This window comes from Giraffa tippelskirchi, chromosome 3 (assembly GCF_054371585.1).
Source record: "Giraffa tippelskirchi isolate mGirTip1 chromosome 3, T2T-mGirTip1v1.2.pri, whole genome shotgun sequence".
NCBI lineage: Eukaryota > Metazoa > Chordata > Mammalia > Artiodactyla > Giraffidae > Giraffa > Giraffa tippelskirchi.
In genome coordinates this window covers 67,496,650-67,518,865 of record NC_137277.1, presented here as the reverse complement: position 1 = coordinate 67,518,865, position 22,216 = coordinate 67,496,650, and the positions used below count along the sequence as shown (strand labels likewise).

The window sequence follows — 22,216 nt, the reverse complement described above, 5'->3', positions numbered from 1 at the left end:
TACTGGCAAAAATCTCACATTAAAGGAACTATTGGAGAAAATTTACAATATTGAAAATACAAAAGATAAAATGTCAGGGCAGATCCAAATTTAGAAAGCAATATGACAATTCACTAAAGCATAGAAAGACTCTTGCTCTGTATCACAAGTTATATAATGTGAATAAGGCAAGCACTGTTCCAACTACAGTCATCCCTTAGTACTCATCCCCTAGGGGATACGAAAATCCAGATACCAAAACCTGTGGGTGCTCATCATGTGTTAACACCCTCGGATACAGAGGGTGAACTCTTGATGAGTTTTTAGAAAGAAAGAAAACATTTAATTCTCAGTGCTTCTGATGTTCAAATTACAGTGTACTAAGTAAATTTTAGTTTTACTATTCATTTTTTTCCATTTCCCTATATATTATGGGCTTCTCTGGTTGGAGAAGGAAATGGCAACCCACTCCAGTGTTCTTGCATGGAGAATCCCAGGGACGGCGGAGCCTGGTGGGCTGCCGTCTATGGGGTCACACAGAGTCGGACACGACTGACGTGACTTAGCAGCAGCAGCAGCAGCTGGTGGCTCAGATGGTAAAGAAGCTGCCTGCAATGCAAGAGACCCGGGTTTGATCCCTAGGCCAGGGAGATTCCCTAAAGAAATAGGAAGTGCGTTTTTAATATTTTCACAAATGTTTTTAAGGTTGCAGAAAAATTACAAATAACCACATACAGTTTCTGATTACACGGTTATGTGTACATTTTTGCACTAATGTACAAAGTGGTGACTGCAAGTACTCCTACATCAAAGGCCAGGTCCCTGCTCTTTCCTCTGCCCAACACAGTCTTACATCAGGGAACATGTGGCTCTTAAAATCTCTGCTCAGAGAAGCCTTTTCTGTAAGTCATCACCCCTTCTCCCATCACTTATATTCCTTTTACACTGGTTTCTTTTTCTTCACATATTTATTATTTCTCTACATTCACTAGACAGTAAGCTTAAGGAGAATGGACCCTTTGTTTCAGTCACTTTTATTGCCCTGGATTCTGAAATGATACTTAGTACACACATGGCATTCATAATTTTTTGAATGAAGTTTTATGAAGTAGATATAAATATATTAACACAGTAAGCTATTACTGATGTATAAGTAAAAAATGCCATATAATAAAAAATCAATAAAATCTTATTTTTAAGAACTTATCAGCCTATCTACACATATATGTGGAAAAAAGATATGGACAGATACTTAACAAAACTTTAACCAATTAATATTACTCTGGGGGTGCTTTCCAGGTGGCTCAGTGTTAAAGAATCTGCCTGCCAATGCGGGAGATGCAGGTTCAATCCCTGGGATGGGAATATCCCCTGGAGAAGGAAATGGAAACCCACTCCACTATTCCTGCCTGGAAAATACCATGGACAGAGGAGCCTGGTGGGGAGTCCATGGGGTTGCAAAGACTTAGAGACAAAAACAGTAACAAATTACTCTGGGGAGTGGGACTACAGAGGTGAGTGGAGAATGGGACAAAGATTTTTACTTTATACTTAAATTTTTATATTGTCTCATTTTCTTTGCCAAAATACTACTTTTAGAACTAAGAAGATAAATAAAATAGCATGTATTAACTATTGTCATAATGCCATTTTTGATAGCAACAAGAAGTGGGTGTTTACTATGAGGCAGGCTCTAAGTGCTGTGAATACACAGGAATCCTATGAGGAAGATGTAATAAGTATGCCCATTTCATAAATAAGGAAATTAAGGACCAGAGAGGCTGAGAAATGTGTCCAGATCACACAGCTTAGAAAATGGGTTTTTTAGATGCACATAGACAAATTATGTGAAGTTTGTCACATGTTACTAGACTTTCCTGTCCTCAGTTATGTGCTCACCCTGCAGGCCTAGGCGACCCGGATGTACTCCGCATAGAGCTCTCCACTCGCGGGCTGGCCACTTCAGGAGGCTGAGAGGGAATGAGGGTTTTCCGAACTGCCATTCTAAAAGAGACAAGAGACAAACCCGGAATACAAGAGTCTGAGGGCATTCAAAGGGTAACAACTGCACATCTGCTATGTGGATCAATGGTAAAATTAAAGCACTCTGTTGTCAGGTGTTTTAAAATGGATTTAAAAGTTTTGTCAATGTAATAAAGGCACATTATTTAAAAAGTCAAATAGTACTAAAGAGCTTTTAATAAAACACAGCAGATCTCTTTCCCATCCTTCATCACTTCCTGCCTGTCTCTCTTCAGGAAGCAACTATTTTGACTCTTACCTGCTTCTTCTACTTTCTACCTATACATTTCCTTTGTACTTAAAATTTAAATTTGTTCAGTATTCACAATCATTATTACACCTATGTATTCATATTGACCTAAGCAAGTTAATGGAAGCTGACTGAAAAAATCAATTAAGGTAGCTAGTGACCAAATGTGTCATGTAATAGAGAGGCCACATGCGGCTCAAACCAGAGCTTAGTGATGTGGAAATCATAAATGATCCTGAGGTGTAATTTTGGCAGAGTGGTAGAAGCAAATGCTACAAGAGAACTGGTTTGAGAGAAAATGTCCAGAATGAGAACATACCATTCTGCAATGCAAGGAATTCAGATACTGATCATCAAGACCGTTAATATCTCAAAAGAGGGTGACCACCAGACGGCATATTTCTCCTGGTATAATACCAGGCTTCCCAGGTGGTCAGTGCAGGATAGTGGGTTTTATTCCTAGGTTGGGAAGATCCTCTGGAGAAGGAAATGGCAACCCACTCCAGTATTTTTGCCTAGGAAATTTCATGGACAGAGGAGCCTGTTGGGCAACAGTCCATTGGGTCAGAAAAACAGTTGCATGCGACTTAGCAACTAAACAACAAAACACTAAACTGACAACTTATGAAGGAATTTTGCTAAAAGGGGGGAAAAACCAAGCCTTTAAAGTAACAACTTGGAAAATGTGGAGGAGAGAATAAGTGAAAGTAGGTGACCGGAGAGGTGGGAATGGCTTGTGTTCCCTAAGATGACCCACTGGAGTCCTAATTCCTGGTGAAACTAGGCGACGGGAGAGGTGGGCATGGATTGTGTTCCCTAAAATGATCCCCTGGAGTCCTAATTCCTGGTGAAACTAGGCGACGGGAGAGGTGGGCATGGATTGTGTTCCCTAAAATGATCCCCTGGAGTCCTAATTCCTGGTGAAACTAGGCGATGGGAGAGGTGGGCATGGATTGTGTTCCCTAAAATGATCCACTGGAGTCCTAATTCCTGGTGCTTGTGAATGTAAAAAAATAGAGTCTTTGCAAATGTAACTAAGTTAAGGATCTTGAGATAAGATCATTCTAGATTTAGAGTCTTTTAGAAAAGACCCTAATGCTGGGTAAGACTGTAGGTAAAAGGAGAAGGGGGAACAGAGGATGAGATGGTTAGATGGCATCACCGACTCAATGGACATGAATTTGAGCAAACTCTGGGAGACACTAGACGTCAGAGGAGTCTTGCGTGCTGCCCACAGGGTCACAGAGAGTAGGACACAACTTGGAGACTGAACAACAACAAAAAAGTTATAGGATAGGTCCTAAATCCAGTGACTGATAGAAAGGAGATGGAGATCTGAGACAGACAGAGGCAAGGGCCTGTGACTATGGAAACAGAAACTGGAGTGATGCATCCACAGGCAAAGCAACTCAAAGGACTGCCAGCCGCCGCCAGACATTGGGGAAGAGGCACAGAGTGGAGTTTCGTGAGAAGGAACCGACCAACTTGGTGATATCAGACTTCTAGTCATCGTAACTGTGAGAATAAACTTGTGTTGTTTCAAACCACCAAACTTGTGATAATTTGTTATAGCAGCCCTAAGGAAATTAATACAATGGGGATACAACTGACAAATTCAGGTAAAGAGATGGCAGGGGCAGGGGCAAGGGAAAACTCCAAGGGACAAAAGAGCTGGTAAAAAAAAAGGGAGTGGACAGGAATACAGACAAAACCTGGACTAAGTTAATAACTGAAGTTGGATTATGGGAATAAATTCTTATGTTCAAATTTGTATCATGTTTAAACTTTCCACAATAAAAATAAAAAAGCAAGACCAACTCCACTCCCACCCCAGAAAACAAACAACCCTCCCAAACACATAAAGAGATATACTATAAATGCACAGAATGACCAAACTTACAAAGAGTGCCAAATAACAAGTGTTGGTGATGACAAAGGCAATGATTCCACTGCTAGTGAGAGGGCAAATGGGTATAACACCTGAACAAACTGCTGGCATTACCTGCTAGACTGAACATGAGCACAGACTACATCCCAGCAAATCCCTTCTGGGGTACTACATTTATGGACACATCAAAGGTGATGTACAAAGATGTTGGGATAACATTACAGCCCCAAACTGGAAAAAAAGCAAAGATCCACAGATAAATGATGCTATTCTTATATAAGGGTATTTTAAACAACAACTGAAAAGTTACAATCCCATGTAGTAACACGGATGAATTGTCCAAAACCAAGTGAAAGATGACCGAGTCACAAAAAATATATATGATTCTATGGGAACTCAAAAAGAGGCAAAAGAGGGTAAGAAGAAAAACTGGTTAGTAACCTTTGGGAGGAAGTACTGGTAATTACACAGATGTACATTGGGTTCCCTTTGTGCTAACTTATTACACTGTACATACATTATCTGCACAGTTTTCTATACATCACTGAAAATGCTGAAAGAGAGAGAGACTGGAAGAAGTAGTGCTAGCAAAGAGAGACAACTCCTTTATTTTCATTGCAAACAGGAGAAAAAAAATGGGGTAGAGAATGGAGGAAAGTGGCTTAATAGAACAATTTTTTTTTTTTAAGACGGAAGAACTGACAGCAAGATTATATTTTTTAATGTGAATAACCCACTTGCAAGAAAAAACTGATGAAGGAGAGAGAGAAGAGCTGGAGCAGGTGAGAAAGGCTGTGATCAGAGCTCTGAGGAGACACCCCTGGACCTCACCTGTACTGGGAAATGGAGGTGGAGCAGGGAAAAGAGGCTAACAGGTAAGATATGACAGCTAGTTTGTGAAGTTCTCTTGTGCTTGTTGCCATTTTCTCAAGAAAGTAGGTGGCACTTTCATTAGCTACTAGTGAATGTGGGAAGAAGCTGTGGAAGCCTGGAAAAGAACAGAGAGGTACCTGGTTGTCTGGAAGGGTGGTGGAAGAAAGCAGACAGTGCTGGTCCACCATGAGATCCCAGTGGAGGTGTGTGAGGTTAAGCAGGACCAGGCAGTGTGGTGCTCCCTAACACAGTGGTGCCCATATGCAGGCAGCATAACACAAATTAGGATTTAACTCTGGTTTTGACAAAGCGAAGAGGATGGTAAGGAACCTGAGGATGGATGCAAGGAAATGATCGCAACGGACCAAAGACTCTGACCCAGGGAGAGCAGACAAAGATGTCAGGAAAGGCAGTTAGAAGAGTGAAAAGGTGGTTAAGGACCAAGAGACTGCAGGCTTCCAGCTGGGTCTTGTTGAGTCACAGTTCTGCTGCCAGGGACGTGGAAGGAGGCAGGCTATGGGCCACTGGGGTACAGAAACGGCTGCTACACTTGTGAGGTGTGGAATGCTTGTGCTCCTAGGGGTGCTCTGCTAAGGGAGGGTGGATGCAAGGGACACATTCAAGCAACTGAGGGGCCACAGAGCTGGGAAATGTCAAATTTCTCTTTACGTTAAAGATAGTGTGACAGCCAGACACTATGTACCTTCTGAAGGACACACACAGTCTCTAAATCAAACCTGACTCTGTCCCAACAAGGTGGCTGCCATCACATGGGCCACTAAACACCTGAAAGGCAGTAAATGCAAGTGACCAGCAGGACTTTTAAGAATGTTTCATCAGGGGCTTCCCTGGTGGCTCAGACGGTAAAGAATGTTTCACTGAAGTTAATCTGAATTTAAAAACTGGTATTTGACTAGAACAGTCAAATTCAGAGTTAGAAACTACACTGGTAATGCCAGAGGCCAGGAGGTGAGGGACTGTAAGGGTGAAGGGACAGGTGGAATGGGGAGTTAGTATTTAATGGAGACAGAGCTTCAGTTTAAGAAGGTGAAAAATTTGGGAGGTGGATGATGGTGAGAGCTGCATGACAATGTGAATATATTTAATGCCACTGAAATGTATGTTAAATATGGTTAAAATCGAATGTTTTATATTATGTGACTTTTACCACAATAAAAGAAACATTAAAAAAAAATAAAAATAAAAACTGGTATTTGATTCAGTTATTGGAAAACTTTTCAGTGTGTCTGGATGAACCTGGTTATGTGAAACTACTTTTTCAATAGCAAATTTTATGAAATTTAAATACAGACCAGGAAGCATATCTGCTGTTGAGGAGGAGTGGACTGAAAGTGGCAATGAGGTGCCAAGAGGACAGTCACCCCACCTCTGGGCACAGTGACAGGAAGGGATGGGGAGGAAGAGACAGCCACCACTCTGGGGAGAGTCACGGAAAAGGCCACTGAAACCCCAAAGAAGAAGCAGGATTCAATTAAAGTAAAAAGCCATGCTCAGAGAAGTCAGGCCACAGAGGACTTGGATGGTAACAGGTAATCACGGAAGGTACAGCAGAAGGGCCTTTGGAGACGACAAAGCATGGGAGAAAGGCAGATCTCACTGCGTCCAATGTTGTAAAGTTTCAACATATTTTATCTTGGTGCCAGTGTGTGTCCATTGCACATACTGTGCCAAACCTTTTGTAGTTTGTTAAATCAGGAAACTCTTACTCTTCAGCTTTGGTAATTTACTATGATCCCTCCTCTTCCAAGGCAGGATTCTACTGAACTGGTACTCTAATTTTTTGGTATTTTCTCCCCCTTTGTCTTTTTGTTTTACTGAGAGATTTCCTCAGTTTTACCTTTCAGCTCCTCTACTGAGTTTTCAATTTCTGCTCTCAGACTTTTAACTTCAGGACACACTCTTGTTCTCTGACTGTTCCCTTTGAGAAGCATGGCCTTCCTGTTAGATGGATGCAGTTTTCTTTTGTCCTTTGAAGATGTCACTGACGGTCTCTGTCTCTGTTCATGCTTTCTTAGGTTTTATTTTTAGTTTTATTCTCTTTGCCTAGCCTTTGCATCTTCCAAGCTACCTTTTTCAGTGGTTTCTATCTTGTATTGTTAGAATCCCTGATATGCTGGGCTGCATGCTCATGATGAAGGAGGACTAAATAGCTGATGGGATGCTCTGAGCTTGTGTGCTCTACCTTAAGGGTGATCTGATCCCTGTCTGAAGGGTCCTTACCCCCTAGTGTAGGTATTTTTAGATCTTTCCCATCAGGCTGATGGACCCTAGAAGGAGAGTAGAGTCCTCTTCTCAATTTCTCTTTAACTGCCAGGGTTGTGTCAGCCAAATGGGAGAAGTGGACAGGCAATCTACACATGCCACGTTGGCTCAGGCATCTAATCTGTTTCTGGTACAGTACCACATCCTCTGTTGTGCTGGCTGATCCTAGTGGGCCATCTGCAGAGTGTGCTGGGGCTGGGGAGGAGGGGCAGTACAAATCAGCTGTGTGGGCAGAGAAGGCAGGGCTCTAACCACTTTTCAGACCGATTTCAGCCGGGCTTCCTTTTACACTCAGTTCCTGTTGCTGGTTCTTTTGAAGATTTACAATTTAAATGAGGATGGTTCTCAATTGTTCTCTGTAGACTTAACATCCACCATTCTCACTGCTAAGGGAGTAAGTGAGTGCTTGGTTATCTGCTTTCTAGCCTCAAAGTCTTGCTGCTGTTGAGTCTTCTCCTATTCTCCCTATCCCTGTGTATTTATGATCTTTTAAAAAAGCCTCTTTACTAAAAGTTCTGTGGGGTTTTGACAGGAGGAGAAATTAAGAAGAGTATGTTCAATCTGCCATATTCATTACAAGCTCTGCCTTGCCATTTTCCTTGATAAGGTTACTTCGTCATGAACTGACTTAGTATTAAAAGACAGAGACTTGGACCTGTTTCACAGCAGAGCATATATCTTCTCGCCTATGACCCACCAACTCAGAAGCTTATATGACAACACGGAACACTATCTGCTACTAAATATGACCCTTGATACACTTGGAAAACTGCTTGCCTGAAGCAACAATTCATTTAGGATGACAAGGAAAAACCAGATAGCACACATTACTGTGCCTAACTAGATAAGCCTGAAAAATTCAGTACAAGTTAGGGATCCCAGCATTAAACTCTCAGAACCAGAGAGAACTCTCAAAGTAATTAATATGCAACAGATGTTTACAAACTGACACTCAACTGAATCCTGGATTCTTACCATCTTACAGTCTGAACTCAGCAAACCTCTACTGAACAACCTGGTTGGCAAGCTATTTTGGCAGAAACTGAGTTTGCTACAGCACTGGGTTAGTGCCTACTGTTTATACCAATGATATCCAGAACTAGAGGTGTCATCTGACACTTCTGGGTCTACTCACCCATCTGTGGCAGGTTTCTTTCGGAGTATACTTGGCCGTGGGGATGAGCCCTGGGCTGGAGCGTTGGTGCTCACACTCTGGCTGTGAGTCTGCACCACAGTTGTTGCCGCTGGAGCAGCACTGAATGGGTTGCTGATAGGGTTGGCTACAATTGTGGCTCCATCCGCCAATACCACTGCTAGAGGACATGGAGGGGGCAGGAAAGAACAATGAAAAGAAGGAAACAGAAGTAACACAACTAAAATGTCATATAAGACAAAGAACAATGGTTAGACTACCACACTTAAGAGTACCCATGTTAGGACTTCCCAATTTCAAGAAGAGGGATAAGAACAAAAGCAGATGGCAAAATGGGAGAAGTTATAAAGCCTACTGATCAAAAACCACTTTTCTTTGCTCTACAATCATAATTACTAATGAATAAGATACATAAAGTACATACCATACTTCAAGTAATGTTCTCCTACAGATTTTTTATATCACCGCTTCTCAATTCCTAATAATGGTACTAACATTCCAGTCTATCTTAACTTTATGCTTTACAAACAATTCCAAAAAAAATCTTAGGAAATTCCTTGGCTGTCTAGTGGTTAGAACTCTGTGCTTCTAATGCTAGGGCCTGAATTCAATCCCTGGTTGGAGAACTAGATCCCACAAGCTACACAGTGGGCCAAAAAAATTAAAATGAAAAAGAAAATCCTAAAATGGAATGTAAATACTACCCTTATAAGGGTGAATGTACTCTCTCAACTAAGAGCTCTTCTGGCATGCTTCCCCCTATGCAAATGCGTATTAAGCTATTTACATATGTAGTTTCTAATGCTTACTATGATCCTGACAGGTAAGTTCTAAGCAACTCATGTTCCAAAGAGGAACCTAAGGTTTAGTGAGGTTATTTGAGACCACAAAGCCAGCAAGTGGCAGAACCATGACTTAAACCCTATGTATCTTTTCTCTCCATACCAAATTCCATGTAAAAAATTAAAATTACCTGAAGTCTTTCCTTCAGGCTGAGGCTGCTGGGTCCCTATGGGTGCAGGCTGAAGTCCTTGGGCATTGATGGGGGCTGCTGAGTGAATCCCCTGTGTGCCAATGGGGGCTGGCTGGATCCCCGGGGTGCCAATGGGGGCTGGCTGGATCCCCGGGGTACTGATGGGGGCTGGCTGGATCCCTTGGATATGTCGAGCGTGAGATGCATCCACTGTCATCAACTGCATGGGGTTCAGGTGGACTGTGGATGCCACCCCTACTCCAGTCTGAGCTGTGATGGCAGAGTTTGGAGCCTGAGCTGAAACTAAAAATGATGCAGAAAGTGACAAGAATGTTAGCTCTGATTAGATACAGTCCACCTAAGGAGAGAAACACTCAAATCAAAATAATTTTTCCACGTTCAAGATCTAAACTCTCAATTAAAAAAAAAATGCTATATAAATCTCTAAACATTGACGTTTTCGCCACCTTACTTTCTACCAATTTGAGATGACCTTTCTGCAGAAATAGCATTAAAATGAGAAAAAAGTAATCATTTATTAAAAGCTAAATGTGAGCCAGGCAACTATGTAAATAATTGATACAAACTTTTGAGATACATCCATGCCTCCAAATCAAGAATCTTTGCTTTAATTGATAGAACCACTATCAGAGGAATTTCTGAAATATAGTAGTTATTAATTTTAAATTCTAAAATATGCACTTAAGAGAGAGAAAAATCAATCTGTCCTTTTTTCAATCATCTACTGTGTACATTAAAAACTGACTCAACAGCAAAACTGAAAACACAAACATTCCCAGGAAGAAACAAAAAAAGAAGGGATTTCTCACTATTTGTGGAAAGAAAACAAACAAAAGGCTTTTCTTCTCAGAAAACAAACCTGGGAAAAGATAAATGTATCTTCCATGTTCCCTGCAGCATTACTTACAATAGCCAAGATGTGGAAACAATCCATGTCCACTAGTGGATGAGTAGATAAAGAAGATATGGTATATACACACACAATGGAATATTACTCAGCTATTAAAAAGGAAAAAAATCTGAAACACTGCCATTTGTGACAATATGAATGAATCTTAAGGATATTATGCTTAGTGAAGTCAGTCACACAGAGAATGACAAATACCATATGACCTCACATATATACGGAATCTAAAATGCAGAAAACAACAACCTGAGCTCCTAGATAGAGAAAACAGACCAGTGGTGCCAGAGGCAAGAGCAGAGGCGGGTGAAACAGGCTAAAGTAGTGAGAAGGCGTGAATTTCCAGTTAAAGATATTAAGTTATGGGGATATAATGCACACAGCATGTTGATTATGGTTAAATATACAGTATTGTAAATCTGGAAGTTGCTAAGAGTAGATCTTAAAAGTTCTCATCACAAGAAAAAAACATTCTGGAACTGTATAGTGACAGATGCCAGCCAGACCTGTGGTGATTATTCTGCAATATAGATAAATAATGAATCATTATGCTGTACATGTGAAACTAAGGTATGTCAATTATATCTCAATTTTGGAATTTTGGAATTTCTTGGCAGAAAAGCTATCACAAATCTAGACAGCATATTAGAAAGCAGAAACAACACTTCACCGACAAAGGTCCATCTAGTCAAAGCTGTGGTTTTTCCAGTAGACAAGTACAGATGTGAGAGTTGGACCATAGAGAAGGCTGAGTGCTGAAGAATTGATGCTTTGAAACTGGTGTTGGAAAAGACTTTTGAGAGTCCCTTGGACAGCAAGGAGATCAAACCAGTCCATCCTAATGGAAATCAATCCTGAATATTCATTGGAAGGACTGATGCTGAAGTTCCAATACTTTGGCCTCCTGATGTGAAGAGTTGACTCACTGGAAAAGACCCTGGTATTAGGAAAGATTGAGGGAAGGAAGAGAAGGTGATGATAGAGGATGAGATGGCTGGATGGCTCAATGGACTTGAGTTTGAGCAAATTCTGGGTAACAGTGAAGGACAGGAAAGCATGGCATGGCAGTCCATGGGGTGGCAAAGTGTCAGACACGATTTAGTGACTGAACAACAAATACTTCAATTTTAATAATACAATTAAAAATGTTTTATAAACAACAGATAAAAAGGTAAATTATTATTATGCATAAGTATAATGAAGTGATAGAACATGTTAACTTAAAAGTCACTGTTATAGTGCAATTCTTCCTTTGTAGAATACACACATACACAACTTCCAGAGCATTCTAGTTTCTTCCTGAGACGTGTATCCATGTTATTTCTGTTAAACAACAGTTTTTTGGTCATTTGCCTGCTGTAGAACCTGCAGTCTAGTTACTACTACAAGCCTCTTTAAGACCCAATCTTATCTCACTTTATATTCTCAACCACACTGTGTTGTGTGCATGTGTGCTCAGTTGTGTTCGACTCTCTGTGACCCTATGGGCTACAGCCTGCCAGGCTCCTCTATCCATGGGTTTCTCCAGGAAAGAATACTGGAGTGGGTTACCATTTTTCCTCCTCCAGGGGATCTTCCCAACTCAGGGATTGATCCTGCATCTCCTGCACATTAAGATTCTTTACTACTGAGCAAGATCTAATCTTATTCCACACTTTGCATTCTCACTCACACTATGCTTCCACCAAAACAAAACCACTCTGTTTTTTCAAGCACATATTTTAGCTAATACTTTATTCACAGACAGAAATGTGCTTTTCTCCAGTACTACCATGGCTCTGCCCTATCCATTCTGAAAGACGCTTCCCAAATGTCATTTCTTTTAGGAAATCATTCCTGACCTCCAACCCGACCTTCTCAAGTAGAAATAACTTCTTACCTCAGAAACAGCGTGGCTTTGCTCAAGTCTCTCTTGTGAGCCTGAGCATATTATAGCATCTTTCCACATCTCATCTCCTTACTAGACTCTCAGCTTGTTGAAAGCAACATCTGTTTATAAGTCAATTTTAAAAACAGAGCTAGCATAGGATCTTACATAGAATTTCAATAAATATTTGTGGAATTAATTAATGCATGAATGAATAAATGAATGAAATGGAAAACACCTCTGCAACAAGTGAATTTTCAGGAACAATATGAGAGGGATCAATTCCTTGCAAAATATATAGATTATATACCTACAGTCACACACATATATATACAGTTACATATACGTGCTGTCACTTCTGTCATGTCCGAATCTTTGCAACTCTATGCACTGTAGCCCTCCCAGCTCCTTAATCCATGGGATTCTCCAGGTAAAAATACTGGAGTGGGTTGGCCTATCCTCCTCCAGGGGATCTTCCCAGCCCAGGAATTGAACCTGAATCTCCAGCATTGCAGGCAGATTCTTTACCACTGAGCCACTGGGGAAGCCCTATGGTTATATATAGTTATATATCTAGACTTACATATTCATCTCTCCACCTAACTTATAACTAAGAGGCCAGAAAGATCTCATCTGTAAAAGCAACCAAGACCACGAACAATTGTTCTAATTACCATAAACTATATAGTAAAGTGATCCATATTTGGCAAGATCAGAGCCTATTAATATACAAATTTTCCCATTCTGTTCTTGACTTAAACATATCTGTTTTAAAATAAGCTAATAAATTCATGATACTTGAAAACAGGATACTGTTAGCTGGTTTCTAAATGATTTATTCGTTTGTGTCCATCCATGTGTAGACTTATATATGTTTGACAAACATTACACTACCTCTCATCTGCACCAACAATGATGCTTTGATACTGGAAGAAATAAAGTACTGATTGTGCCATTTATTTTTCTGTGTTAGTGTCCATCAGGGCTACTGCAAAGGTGAAAAAAGAATAATGTAGAGACAGATGACTGGCAGGATCCCCAATACTTCAGACAGTGTTCTTATGAAGGATTTTCACAATAAAAGTTTATACATAAGTGATAGTGTCTGCACAGTCAGCTCTAGCTCAAGAGAGAGACTCTATGCTCTTTTCAGTTGGTTAGCGTTCAGAGAAATACATAGTGGTCATGAATTATTGATATTTTCTCCAGAAAGGCAAAACAACTGCACTGTTAGCGAAGTATCAATTGGCTGAGGTAGTGGATGAAGGAAGGAACCTAAAGGCAAGTGCTATTACTGATAAAGAGACTCAAAATTTTCAGCAATCAGTGTAATACATACTCACACACAGACATGCTTCTACAATACTTTTAGCATCCCACTTTTGGCAACAATCAATTAAATAAGATTTTACTTTATAAGACTGCTAATAAAGAACAGTTATGAATTCCTTTTAAAAAGAAAGTTTTTAAAAACAAACATCTCCTCCCCCACCCTCAGCAAAAAAAAAAAAAAAGAAAAAGAAAATCAAAGCACACACACAAAAAATGTAGAGGTGGAGGAACCTGTTTCCAAAGCTGTTTAAACATCCCAGTGTTTGAAAGCTTTAGATTAGCACTGTCCAACAAAAATATAAGTCACACACGCAATTTTAAATTTTCCAGTAGCCACATTAATATAATAAAACATAGGCCAAATTAATTTTTATGACACATCTTAATTCAATATATCCAAAAATGATAATTTTAAAATAATAATCTTAATAAGTGTTATTAGTAACATGTTATAAATAAATTCTCTTTTCCATATTATGTCTTCAAAATTCAGGGTATATTTTACTCTCAAATCACATTTCAATTCAGAGACTAAATTTTTATCAGAAATACTTGATTTCTATTTTGATTCCATAAAATTGACAATTTTGCAAAAAGTAGTTTCATATTGCTAAGTTGTTCCAAACATATTTGAAATTTCACTCATTTTAATTTAAGTAAAACAAAAAATTCAGTTCTTCATTTGTGCCAGGTCCACTTCAAATGCCCAATGGCCACAGGCGGCCCTGGCTGCAGCCCCAGAGGCACATGAGAAGGACAATGGCTACAATCTGATAACCTGGCTTTCTCAGGTCTAAAGTGAGCTGTGAGCTGAAGTCTCACAGCAAAAGATTATACAAACCTTGCAGTTTAAGTATTGTTTACTTTGGATTGGCAAAAAGAACACTATTAACAAGACTGGATGGTGAATGCTGAGCATAATTGGGCTAACATTAAAAACACAACGAACAACCCATGAAACAGACGCCCCATAAGAGTACAGCTTTCTTCATTTTTAACTGCACTACCATTTTAAGGGATAATAAAACTGTTAATATAATTATCCTCAGGGTGGGATAAAATCATGCTAATATCACTAACAAGTAAAAACTTTTTAAAGTCATAGAAATGGTGATTTACAACCTTAAAGCTTTAGACTTTAGCCTTATCTGAATCTGAAAATTGAAGCTAGAATCATTAAATTCATACTAGAAATACCCACTGATCAATTTCTATCTCATTGCTTGCAAAAACTAAAATGTTAAAAGCCGCTGTAACAGTGGGGTTCATACCTGGATACTGTCGGATGGTGGACACGGAGCTGGTGATTGGGGTGTAGGTATGAGCAGCCAGTGGGTATGCAGAAGGCGGGTACGTTGGGAGAAAGTACTGGAACTGAACAGGAACAGAAGGTCTACAGATGGAACACAGATAATATGAACCAAAATGGTCTATTTTCTTCTCTCCCTTCAAATGGTTCTGTCACCTACAAACTCTTCATACTTTTAACTGCCATACCAACATTTCTCAAATTGTGTCCCAAACAATTATATCAAAGGACACAGACCTAGAGAAAGTAGTATTTTAACACTGATGGACCTACAGATTATCAATATTAAGTGAAGCAAGTCAGAGAAGACCAATGTCATGTATCATCGATATTTGGAATCTAAAATATGATACAAATGAGCAAAACAGAAACAGGCTCACAGACATAGAAAACAAACCTGTGGTTACCAAAGGGGAAAGGGGGTGAGGAGATATAAATTGGGAATTTGGGATTAGCAGATACCAACTACTATATACAAAATAAACAACATGGACCTACTATATAGTGTAGGGAAATATATTCAATATTCTATAATAAACCATAATGGAAAAGAATATGGGAAAAAAATGTATACATATCCATATAACTGAATCACTTTGCTGTATACCAGAAACTAACAAAACACCGTAAATCAACCATACTTTGATAAAAACAAACAAAAAATGCCCAAACTAATAAGCATTTCTAGGGGTGGGATGGAGAGGGAGGTGGCAAGGAGGTTCAAGAGGGAGGGAACATACGTATGCCTATGGCTGATTCATGTTGATGTTTGGTAGGAACAAACACAATATTGTAAAGCAATTATCCTTCAATTAAAAATAAAAAAATCAATTATAAAAAAATAAGCATTTCTATACACCATAATAATCAAACAAAAGTATTTAAAAATGATCCAATTATGAAATTCCTTCATATGCACTTTGCCAGGTTCTCACTGTGAGGCAAGAGAAGTGAACTACAAATACAGAATGGTGCAGGTAGTGGGGTTGAGCCAGAGGCACCCAAATGTACTAGTTTTAAAAATTTATCTGCTTCCTACCTCTCCTGCTAAAGGGCCTAGAAGAAATGACAATCCAGTGAAGATAAACAGATCTAATGCCTAGATCTTGGTTCTAAATGATGAAAAGGAACCAGGGCTCCTTGGAAAAGTGGCAGATTCCAGGGCTCAGAGAGATCAAGTTCAAGAGGAGCTTCAAGTATTTTGTTGTGGTGAGAAGTAAGGAAGGGCTAGAATGATCAGGACATAGTAAAACCCATAGGAACTAGTCCGAAGGGGCTCCCAAGGACCAACCTGGAGACAATTTGAGCATTAAAACAGGTGACAGTAATGGATTATAATTATAAAAAACAAAACCAAGTCCATGAGCCCATGTGGATTTTAAAAAATAAAATACATAGCAAAAGAAATAAGAGGATTGATAAAATTCTTTACGTGAAGATGCCAATCGATAAACATAAAGGAAATGATCAAAAAAAAATCTTGCAAGCATCATATTGCAAGCATCAACAGATCCAGGCAATAATCAATAGAAGCAAAGACTACTGAGTGAAAATTTATTGGGGAGTAAGCTATCTGTAGTCTCAAGGTATTTCCACACAAATTAGTTATTTACAAAGAAGAGAAATAGACCTTTATAGTAGAATAATCTGACACACATCAACTTCATGAAGCAATGTTGACATAACCAATAATGGGAGAACAGGAGAGCATGAGCTCTGTGATATACAGCAATGAGAAGAGCTTATCACCTAATGGTATTCAGTCCAAAAATGCACAGGCTGAATCTAACTATGAGGAACAATCCAACAAGAGCAAACTGAAGAATATTCTGCAAAAACAACTGGCCAATCCATACTCTTCTCAAATGTCAATGTATGAAAGAGAATGGAATGCTAAAGAATCATTTCAGATACCCATACTGTGGTTAAATAAGAACAGTTTTGTTCTCTGGAGGAAAATGGGAAATTATACTTAGGTATAAAAGGGTCATGATGCTGTCACCCTTACATTCAAAATGGCTCAAAATAAATTAAACCAAGAAATACACAAGACAAAAAAAAATGATACTAGAACATTCATCAAAAGGAGAATTGAGTAAATACAGCATAGTTTCCTTCATAAAATTAAAGAAATTACACAATGTATTGGATTTTCAGGAGTAAATTTGAAAATAAGGAAATATATGCCATATTTCTGGGATAATTTGTTTTACTGGAAAAGCAAAACAATTGGTGACATGATGGGGCACATTCCCTCCTACCTATTATCACTGCGGGTTTCCATGGCCACAGGATTTGGTGAGGCTCGATGTCCTGAAATGGGAATTAGGCTACTCCTCTCTGCAGGGTAGTCAGGCTGGATCCGAGGAGAAGTGTGTGTGATTTGCTGAGGCACCACCTTAGCTACAAAAAAGTATCATCCAATTACATTACTGCTCAAATGCTTCTACTGGCATGCCAAAACATTCTTCGCCAGTAACAATCTTAAGAATGCAAATGGTAATAAGAAGCATAGATTTTTAATCAAGAGAAAAAATGAAAAGATGAGTACCTATGGGTTGAACTGAATTATTTCAATCGATAATACACTGATACATTCACAACTGTTACTTGTCAAAGCAGGGTTCAATATTAATACTTTATCAAAAACATCAGCAAGCAGGCCCTTTCCCCCTGACCTGGCTTCCTGGAGACCTTTTTTAAAAGGAGAAAACTTGAAAAAAAAAAAGTGAATACAGAAATGGCAAATACCTTTGATTCTTCTCTAGGGCCCATAGCTAATAAGTAATAATGTAGCTAATTAGTAATGAGATCATTTCAAGCTCAGCTTTCTCATCTATGAGGAAGGCTTCTTTAGATGACCATTTAATTTTTAAAGTCTCTTGGGTGTCCTGTGATTTTGCATATTTTATGGCAAAAATAAAAATAATAGTTTTCAAATTTAATTCCACCTATATAAAGACTCAACTCACACCAATGACAGGCACACACACTAGAGACTGGGATGATGTCACCACATCACCCAAAGAACAGCACACTGAACATCAGCACCCTGCCCCTGCCCGCTATGCCCAGCGACCCTCTGACGCAGGCCGCTGGGGAAGTCTCTGCAGGAAGACAGGTGGGATGCCCAAGTTCACCACTGAGGATGGCCTCTGATGTTTAATGCAAACAGAAGTTGGCATGATGCACTTTTCATCAGTAGTAAGTAGAGTCTGTGCTGAGTAAAAAAGCAACTAAGCCTTGTTTTGTCAGTATGCCCATTAAAGGGAGGAGAAAAAATAATGCTTCCAATAGGGAAGTAGCTGTCATTTGGCAGAGTAGCTAAGCAGAGCTGGTTACCACAAACACATACATGAATAATATTTTTACTTTTTCCTAAATAAAAATCATGTTTTCAATTATTTAAAAAAAAAAAAAAAACCTTCAGGAAAATCACAAAGCAGAAATCATAAATTGGGGCAATTTTCAAAGATAATTCCTATTTTCTGAACACCATGATCACTTAATTGAGATCACTGTCATGTGTGAAGAAAAATAAGGATGTCATTCTAGTGGAAACAGGCATTTATGGCAGGAAGGAAACCTATGCTTACGGTTAATCAGACTTTTTTCCCCTGACCCAATACTTTCCTATTAACAATGGCTGAATCCAATACTTAATCTCACCTGGAGAAAGCAAGTGACACAAAAAGCCACTTAGGTGGCTTTAATACACCTCTTATGCCCCTAACTTGAAAATCAATACTCTGAGGGTTCTTATCAGGTATCCCTTCTCAATCGAGGCACTTCTATACAGGGATCCTATTATGATGTAACAAATATTTGAATTATTACACAAGAGGAAAACAAAACTAGAGCAAAAATCCTGATGGAACTTAGACAAAATCACATTAAGTGGCAGATGTTTAAATCTGTGTGGACACTTCTGTCGAATGATTTTCATATCTAAAATTTAGTAAATGGTAAAAAGTCAAACATAAATGAGTTAGGGAGTTAGAGAATATAACCACAAACTAGAGTTAGAGAATATAACCACTAATACTCAGAAGAGGCAGAAAGTTGGTAGGTTCAGCCAAATGAATGAACATTGTCTCCTGGTTCTTTTGATGAGTTTACTTCCACAGCATTACTCTTAGGAAGATACAGTGACATTAATAAAAACTGATCTCTAAATAATTCTTCACGGAGAGGGTTCAAGACACAACCAGAGAGCTCCTCTAGGGTACACAGCTCCTCTTTACTGGTCTGATTTTCTTCATAGCTACACATTCCCTAGTGAGACTCTCAACTGTAAAAATGAAAAGAATGGGCTTGGCTCTGACTTTACACAGTGCTGAGGGTGACTGATGACACTGTGAGGTATAGCCAGAAAACAATCTGAAATGGCAACATGGAACAGTCAGCGATCTTTTTCAACATAAGTGCTTTAATGCTAGATACCCCACCCCCAAACTTCACAAAGGTGATATTAAATTCAGAGGGGTGGGAAAGAAGTTTGGGCTCTCCAATGCCAAGTCACAGTGAGCAGGAACGTGAGAAAGACCATAGTATTCTCTCGCTAAAAGCGTTCTGTGGGGCTGAACACCAATTTAGGAGCTGGTACTCTGGCTTCTCTGAAAGAGGAGCAAGAGTTTCCTGGGTCCTACCATTATTCTGGAAACGTGCCCTCATCATTTGCTAAGAGGGCTGTAGAAGCTACAGCCTGTCACATGTACAAAGGAAGGACGTGGGGAGGGAGGGCCCACCTGAGCTGGGACACAGCAGGCTAGGGAGTCGCACTTGTGTGTGTGGTCACCAGGCCTGAGTGTGTCAGTACGTACTCTCACAAAAGGCAGCTCTACTCTGAAAAGCACAGTATGTTACAAAGATAGCAGCTGTCTCATACCTTTATGAGTGAAGGAAAGGAAGATGGCACACGCACTGTTACAGAGCCAGGGCACGGCTGACACTACCAATCTGAAACCTGTGACATGTGGGTTAAAGAGGGGAGTGTTCTGCCTCACACACCACAGTTTCTGCCTTGCAAGCTTTGAAGTGCGTTATCAGCTCTGAGGATCGGTGTTGGCAACTCGCAGGCCAAACCTTGCTGATGCCTGTTTTGGCCCATGAGTGAACCATAGGTCTACATTTTTAAATGGCTGGGGGAAAATTAAAAAGAAGAATATTTTGTGACATGTGAAAACGATATGATATTCAAATTTCCATGCCCATAAAAAGTCTTACTGAAACACAGCTACACTCATTTGTTTACATATTGTCCGTAGCTAGGTGGTTGCACACACCCATGAGGCCTGCAGAACCTGAAGCGTTTATGATCTGGCCCTATGGAAAAAGCTTGCCAGTCTCTTCTCTCCATCACTCAAGCCTGGCTGCCAAAAACTTTACAGATTTTTTTTTTCTCAGCCACACTGAATGGCTTATAGGATTTTTATTTCCTGACCAGGGATCCAACCCAAGCCCTGACAGTGAAAGCACTGAGTCCTAACCACTAGACCACCAGGGAAATCCCTCAAAGATTTTTTAATAATGAAAATATACACGTAATAAACAAAGCCTGGAAGGAATTTTAGGATGGTCATGAAGTACTTTGGGTGTCACTCAAGACAAGAACCTCGGGGAAGCGACTTGAGGTTTAGCATTATTCCCACTGTTGCATCACCCAGAGATTTTTCCTGAACAACCTATTAAGTGTACAAGTTCCTTCCATTCCTGATTTTTGCTTCTTTGTTGCTTTTCCTGTTGTTCCTGTCAAACTTTTACCAATGAAGTTAATTTATTTTTTTAAAAGGTACACATAGAAGAGGCAAAGTTTGATGAGTAAGTCCAAAGTGGAGTTAAAATAGTTTACTTTGTCCGTTACCTTTTCTTGCTCTACCATCAAAAATCCAAATCTGTATGTCAAATGATATTCAAAGTTAAAAGTCAGTGTTGCTTTGAAAATTAACAATAAAAAAAAGTCAACACTAGCCATCTATATGAAGACCCGGTCAGATGGGCTGAAAAATTCCTGGTGAGCTTCTGTCTGCACGTTGCATGACACTTACCAACTGGTATGTTTGAGGTGGTCACGGCAGTAGCATGGGATGAATGTGAAGGCATCGTCATGGTAACAATTGTACTTGTGGGAGCTTGTGTGTGTGACACTGATCCTGGAACAAGAGAGAAAGGGAAATGCTTAAACAACAGCCTCTCTGCATATATTACACGCTCTCAAAATCCCAAGATTTTGGGAAAAGTTACGAGAATTTTTCTAGCCTAATTCTCATTCTCTGCCTGAAACTGAGAAGTAAAAATGGAACCCACAACTTATGCCTCCTCCTTACCTGGCAGAAAGAGCAGGGTTGCTGACTTACCGGCTGTGGTTGCAGAAGGAATGGTGTTGGTTGCCAAAATAGGAGCTACTGTTGCTGCAGCCACTGGTGTGCCAGTACTGAAGATCGTTTTCTGTGTGGGGAATAGCCCACAACACGATTATAAACAAGAACTTCTCCCACTCAATCCCCTTTAAAAGCAACCATTCCCTCCAACATTGCCAGGCTTTAAGCCAGACTTGCACAACTCTGGTTTTACCCACATCACAGAGATGGCTCTTCACCTCTGGTTTTACCTGCGCCATGGTATGCAGCTGCTGTTTCGGTGCGCCCAGCGCAGGGTGAGATGGCAATGTGATTCTTGTTGTCACATCCCGAGACTGTGCAGGACGCTGAATACTAATTGCTGCAGACGGTGGATGCTGGAGAGACAGAGTTGGCCGACTGGGAAGACAGAAAAGACATGACAATCTATGACTTTTCTCCAGACGCAATGCAGGCAGTCTTGTGCTAGATCATAGTCAGAGTTTTACTTTTTCACATGTCTATGAAGTCCACAGGTGAACTAATAAACTTAACTGCCCATCGATTTTCTCTCCTTAAACTGCTGTAAGACTCATCTGGAAAGGTATAAAGATATGTGCGTTCTAAGTTGCTTCAGTCGTGTCCGACTTTTTGCAACGCTAGAGACTGTAGCCTGCCAGGCTCCTCTGTCCATGGGATTCTCCAGGATAGAATACTGCAGTCAGTTGCCATGCCCTCCCTCCAGGGGATCTTCCCCACTCAGGGATCAAACCCATGTCTTTTATGTCTCCTGCACTGGCAGGTGGGTTCTTTACCACTAGCGCCACCTGGGAAGCCCATGAACCAAATAAATTAATCCTTAGTCATCTAAGTATCTTCAACATTAATAATCAACACTCTCTGACAATCTCGAGCAAGTATTATTATAATCAACACACCTCACTCTATGAACAAAGTGAAGATAAGGTTCTAACTGTTATGAGGGAAGATTACAGAAAACCCTGATTAACAGAAGTTTAACCTT

At 39.9% G+C, this 22,216-nt stretch overlaps 1 protein-coding gene across 28 annotated transcripts in view; it reads right to left on the bottom strand.

Annotated features, from left to right (window-relative positions):
* The window catches only part of SAP130 (Sin3A associated protein 130), a 72,142-nt gene that overhangs the window by 30,604 nt on the left and 19,322 nt on the right, over positions 1–22,216 (bottom strand). For 6 of the 28 annotated variants that reach the window (XM_081581082.1, XM_081581088.1, XM_081581072.1 and 3 more), the window contains exons 8-15: positions 21,465–21,612; positions 21,211–21,301; positions 20,902–21,006; positions 17,116–17,257; positions 14,817–14,938; positions 9,422–9,724; positions 8,431–8,608; positions 1,879–1,983 (exon numbers count right to left, since the gene is read on the bottom strand). In XM_081581082.1, the coding sequence (XP_081437208.1) occupies positions 1,879–1,983; positions 8,431–8,608; positions 9,422–9,724; positions 14,817–14,938; positions 17,116–17,257; positions 20,902–21,006; positions 21,211–21,301; positions 21,465–21,612 (1,194 nt within the window). Of the gene's footprint in view, positions 1–1,878; positions 1,984–8,430; positions 8,609–9,421; positions 9,725–14,816; positions 14,939–17,115; positions 17,258–20,901; positions 21,007–21,210; positions 21,302–21,452; positions 21,613–22,216 lie in introns of all 28 variants that reach the window. The other 22 variants (XM_081581084.1, XM_081581090.1, XM_081581073.1 and 19 more) reach the window with 7 other exon arrangements.